Source organism: Microtus ochrogaster, unplaced genomic scaffold (assembly GCF_000317375.1).
Source record: "Microtus ochrogaster isolate Prairie Vole_2 unplaced genomic scaffold, MicOch1.0 UNK41, whole genome shotgun sequence".
NCBI classification, from domain to species: domain Eukaryota; kingdom Metazoa; phylum Chordata; class Mammalia; order Rodentia; family Cricetidae; genus Microtus; species Microtus ochrogaster.
In genome coordinates, this window is record NW_004949139.1 from 2,298,176 (window position 1) to 2,303,528 (window position 5,353).

The window sequence follows — 5,353 nt, forward strand, 5'->3', positions numbered from 1 at the left end:
TCCCTCCTTTCTTTCTTTTTCCCCAATACAAGGCTTCTCTGAATAACCATGGCTATCCTGGAACTTGCTCTGTAGACTAGACTGGCCTTGAACTCAGAGATCCACCTGCCTCTGCCTTCCAAGTGTGTCTCACCATGTCAGGCCCCATTCTCCTTTCTATTTAAGTAAATAGCACCCCCCCGCCCAAAGACCAGGTATCACTGTAGACCTGGCTGGCCTGGAACTGTCTATATAGACTAGGTTATCCTCCAGTCCACAGAAAACTGTACTTGATGCTCCTTTTCTTTTAACATTTTTTCTTTTAATATTATTTCCTTTTTTTTTTTTTTTTGAGACAGGGTTTCTCTTTGTAACCCTGACAGTCCTGGAACCTACTCTGTAGGCCAGACTGGCTTCAAACTTAGAGATCTGAGATCCACCTGCCTCTGCCTCCTGAGTGCTGGAATTAAAGGCGTGTGCTACCATGCCTAGCCTAGTTTTTTTTTTCTTTTCCTTTGAGACATGGTTTTCCTTTCCTCTTTATTTCTTCCACTTTTTCCTCTCCTCCCTTACTCCTCTCCTCACATAATTTAAAATAAAGGTAAAAAAATTAAAAAAGAGAATTCAAAGTCATCCTCAGCTATATAGCAAGTTCCAGGTTAGTCTGGGCTACTTGAGACTTTGTCCTAAAACAAATAAACTAAGGAATTTGTAGCTAATGGGAGCATAGCTCATTTGGTAAAGTGCCTGCCATACAAGTGTGAGTACCTGAGTTTTGATCCCCAGCATCCATATAAAAGTTGAGCCCTTCAGCATGTATCTGTACCTCCAGGCTGGTGTGGGTGGGCAGATGGGGCTCACTTAGCCAGTCAGCCTAGCCAAATGGATGATTTCCAGGTTCAGTCTCCAAAGGTAAGGTGAATGTTGACCTCTGACTTCTGCAAAGTCATGTACATCTGTGCATGTGGATGCAGAAACATAATAAACATTTTTTAAAATGTCAACTCTTCTTTGTTCCCTCTTTTAGTTTAATTCACTGTCACTGTTTGTATAATTAAAAAAGTATTTTCTAGTATATCTATGTTTTTCCATATGAAAACATATAACAAAACAAAAAATGTTCTCTTTGGCAATGGAGACTTTCATATAATACCTATATGTCAAAATGTATGGATTAGAAGTTTACTGCGTGCTTCACTGTGTGACGCTCAAGATGTCACACTGAAGCTCCCATGGCAAGATTTTCCCTCTCTTCCTTTTTTTTTCTTTCTCCTTTTTCTCATAACTTTTATTTTGTTATATTTTTTGGGGAAAGGGAGATGGGTGGGATCAGGAGGCATGATGTGAAAGGCACAAAGAATAAATAAGAAGAAAGTTACAAAAAAAGAATGTTACATGACTGAAGTTCATAAGCAATGTGTTGGGAAGGTGTATAGCTGGAGACAGATGATTTATGTGGAGATCTTGGTGGACTGGTTCACAAGTATTTCCTGTGACTTGTATGCTTTTCCCTTGCAGTTTCTAAGGGAAGACCTCAATTACCATGATCCAACAGTGAAGCACAGCACCTTCCATGGTGAGGATAAGCTTATCAGCGTGGAGGACCTGTGGAAAGCATGGAAGGCATCTGAAGGTAACAGGCAGCCTGGCTGTCAGCCCTAGTTGTCAGAGGTTAGAAGAGAGGAGATGAGTAGGTGCCTGACTCTAAAAGACATGGACAAAAAATGCTGAACAAGATGTGACTCGCTGAAATCATTCTGTGTACAGTCATGTGGTAAGACTGAGCTGTGGTCATTATGCTGGGGAAGAGAGTTGAAGTCTTCCTTCATCAGGATGTCCTGAACTCCAGCCTAACTCGTCTTCTGTCCTCATACTGTCCCACATAATCTCCCGAGAAAAGACGCTTGCTGTTCTCTGCTCCCTGCTGAGCCCCACCTCTTCTGGGTCCAGGTGATTCAGAGGTCGAGCAACAGTAAAGACAGGTCCATTCCTAATTCTAGCTCCCCCCCCCCCCGCAGAAAAAACCTGAATAGTTCTTCATCCTTGAATAAAACATTTTCAGTCTCTTTTCGATCTAGATTTCCTTTTTGTAAACACTTTTATAATATCTTTCTTAAGTCCCTGAATTGGTCACAGACTCTCTCCCAAGTGTGGTTTGATTCATACAGAGCTGAATTGCATTGCCAGCTTCTGAGCTCTGAACCCTGGGCAGTGCTAGCACTGCCCAATTAAATGTGGTGCCTTCAGTGGGCACATTACTGACTCGTTGAATTTCTCAGTGAAAATTGTAGATCTTTCTACTAATAAAGCTCCTAAACCATGACTACCTGTTTTTTTCCCCCTCTAGAGCATTTTATTCTGAAATTTGAGGGAAAGAGTATGTTTAGTTTTATGAGACTCAACAGGGAAGAAGATAGCAGGTTTTTAGCTTCATTTATCTCTGTGGAGTGTCCTTGGATCCCAACAACGATGGAAACAGTGACTTGGCATGTAGTTCAGTTGGTGGGGAGTTTGCTTCACACGCACAAGGCCCCAAATTTGCTCCCCACCACTGGATAAATCAGCTGTGGTGGTTCACATATATAATATCAGCTCTTGGGAAGGAGAAGCAGCAGGATCAGAAATTCATGAGTATCCTCACTAAGTTTATTGGCAGCCTTGGATCTATGAAACATAGTCACTAAAATACATAGATTTTTAGATAGATAGATAGACAGATAAAAAAGATTGCCCACAGTCTTTTCGCAACGTCTTGTAGAACATATGTGTCCTAGTTTCTTTGCTGTGGTCAAAGCTTAGGGAGGAAAGGGTTCATTTGGTTCATTTATAGCTTATAGTGGGGCTGGAGAGATGGCTCAGTGGTTAAGAGCATTGCCTACTCTTCCAAAGGTCCTGAGTTTAATTCCCGGCAACCACATGGTGGCTCACAACCATCTATAATGAGGTCTGGTGCCCTCTTCTGGCCTGCAGACATACACACAGACAGAACATTGTATAAATAATAAATAAAAAAAAAAACAAAAAAAACATTTTAAAAAAAAACTATAGCTTATAGTCCATTATCGGGAGAAGCCAAGGCAGAAACTCAAGTCAGGAACCTTGAGGCAGAGACCATAAAGGAAGCTGCTTACTGACTTGCCTTTCATGGCTTGTTCAGCCCGCTTTCTTATTTCATTCAGGACCACCTGGTGCCCTGGGGTGGGGTGGCACCACCATGAGCAGCCTGTGCTCTCCCACATCAACCATTAATTAAAAAACAAAACAACAACAAGAAAAAAAAACAAAGTAAAAAAATAAAAACATAAACAAAAACCACCTGACTAATACAAGGTGTTAAGAAAGGTTAAACTTGGGGCTGGAGAGATGGCTCAGAGGTTAAGAGCACTGTCTGCTTTTCCAGAGGTCCCGAGTTCAATTCCCAGCATCCACATGGTGGCTTATAACCATTTGTAATGCGATCTGGTGCTCTTTTCTGGTGTGAAGACATACATGCAGATGGAGCACTCATACACATAAAATTCATAAATCTTAAAAAAAAAAGAAACTTGATTGACCCATGGGTTCAGAATTTTGGGACTGTTTTCCTGTATTGCTCATACTGGCTGCAGACTCTTGGATCATCCTTTCTTAGCCTCTTAAGCTGTTGCAGCTATAGGAACCTGACACTGTAGTGTGTAATTTTTCTGGTTTTCAGATGAGGAAACTTAGGACTGGGCTTATAAAATCATGTGTTTACTGTCATGCATTTAGGAGAGCCAGAAGTAGATGTAAATCCTCTGACCCTTGTAGACCAGTGCATTTCCTTGTCATCTGATGGCAGAAAACACTACTTTTAATAGAACGAGACTGTTTTTATTTGTATTCAAATTCTTATCTAGGACTGTAGGATTTTATACCTGAGAAGGAACATGTGTATATAGGCAGAGAGTATTAGATTCATTAGATTTGCGGGGTGAAAAGGGAGTTGCTGCTACTTAACTGTTTTATCAACAGTTTAGAGAAAGTGTGTAAAGAAGCAGAGAGGAGAAAGCCTCCAGAAGTCTTCTGAAGCAAAGACCCCACCCCTAAGCTCCACACCCTGCTCCTGTGTCTTTACAGCTCCTAAACGATTCGGGCTGTCTACTGATGAGATCTGAATCTAGGATATGAGCTTTGGAGGTATATTAGCATTGCCAGGAAAAATCTTCCATTAGTTCTGTTTAATTTTGATTTTCTTCTCTAATAACTTGATGATAAGGAGCCTTGTTTTTAAGAGTAGGTTTTATAAGTACAAACTTAGAATGCAAGAGACAAGAAACATAATATTGGCCTTTTTAACAAGCTCAAAGAAAAGTAACTAAGAAAGGAAAGTGACCAAAGGGAAGGCAGAAATAGAGGTTTGAATCATAATACTAGAAAACAGCCCCACAATTTTCTGGTAATAACTTTATTTCTGGACTTAGCAACTATTTGGAACACTTCCAGGGTATTTTGAATTACGGGAACATGGAAGACAATGAAGCAAGTTTTTTAGAAGGTACTGGGACTCATTTACCCTTAGTAGTAAAACATTCTAACATACAGCAGAGTACCTCACTGCCGAGAAGTCATATAGATACACTTTTTAAAGATTGGTTTACCATGTGGTTTGATAGACAAGTAAGACCCTCCTTGTGTCTAATAATTTGCCTCATTATTCCGAAAAAGGCCTATTCTCTCTAGAGGGACAGTTTCCAGAGCTACCAAAAGCTTTTGGTGCTGTGGCTGCCCTGAGTGCCGCTGCTGGTGTCGGCGTCAGCGTCAGTCACTGGTGCGCAGAGAATCAGCAGGCTTAGGCCACTCCTTTTCATGATTATTGTTGTTAACATTCTCTGATTCATGGTGGAAACCAGTATTTGTTTTTCATTTTTCCTGTATTATTTAGATCTTAGCAGAAAACTTTGCTAATCATATATTAACCAGCTCTGGTTTTAATAATAAAAATAACACTACAATTAAATCAAAGAGGTAGGCCTTTTGTTGGCGAGGTCCCTGGTGAACGGGGAGCCTGGTCCTGTTCCTGAAGACCCTTCTGAGTGGTGAGAGGCATCTTGGCCCGCGGCAGGAGCCAGGAAACGGAGCGAGGGCATTTTGTAAGCGGAGCCACTGGCCAGCAGGGAAACCTGATCTGGTTTTAAAAGACCCATTAGATAGCATCGATAGGAGGAGATGGGCAGGCGCCAAAGCAAGAATTCACCCAACAATCTGAAAAACAACATGAAAACACCAGAACCCAAATGATCTTACAAACGAAGGACTTGAACACCCTAACACAGAAAAAGTGGAAAAAATTGACTTTATGAAAGCAATAGAGTCCCTTAAACAACATGTAAAAAACGCCCTTATAGAAATGGAT

The 5,353-nt window shown here is 41.0% G+C and overlaps 1 protein-coding gene across 4 annotated transcripts in view; it reads left to right on the forward strand.

Moving 5' to 3' along the window:
• The window catches only part of Stim1 (stromal interaction molecule 1), a 177,939-nt gene that overhangs the window by 112,355 nt on the left and 60,231 nt on the right, over positions 1-5,353 (forward strand). For all 4 annotated transcript variants that reach the window (XM_013354368.2, XM_013354369.2, XM_005368822.3 and 1 more), the window contains exon 3: positions 1,498-1,612. In XM_013354368.2, the coding sequence (XP_013209822.1) occupies positions 1,498-1,612 (115 nt within the window). The remainder of the gene's footprint in view (positions 1-1,497; positions 1,613-5,353) is intronic.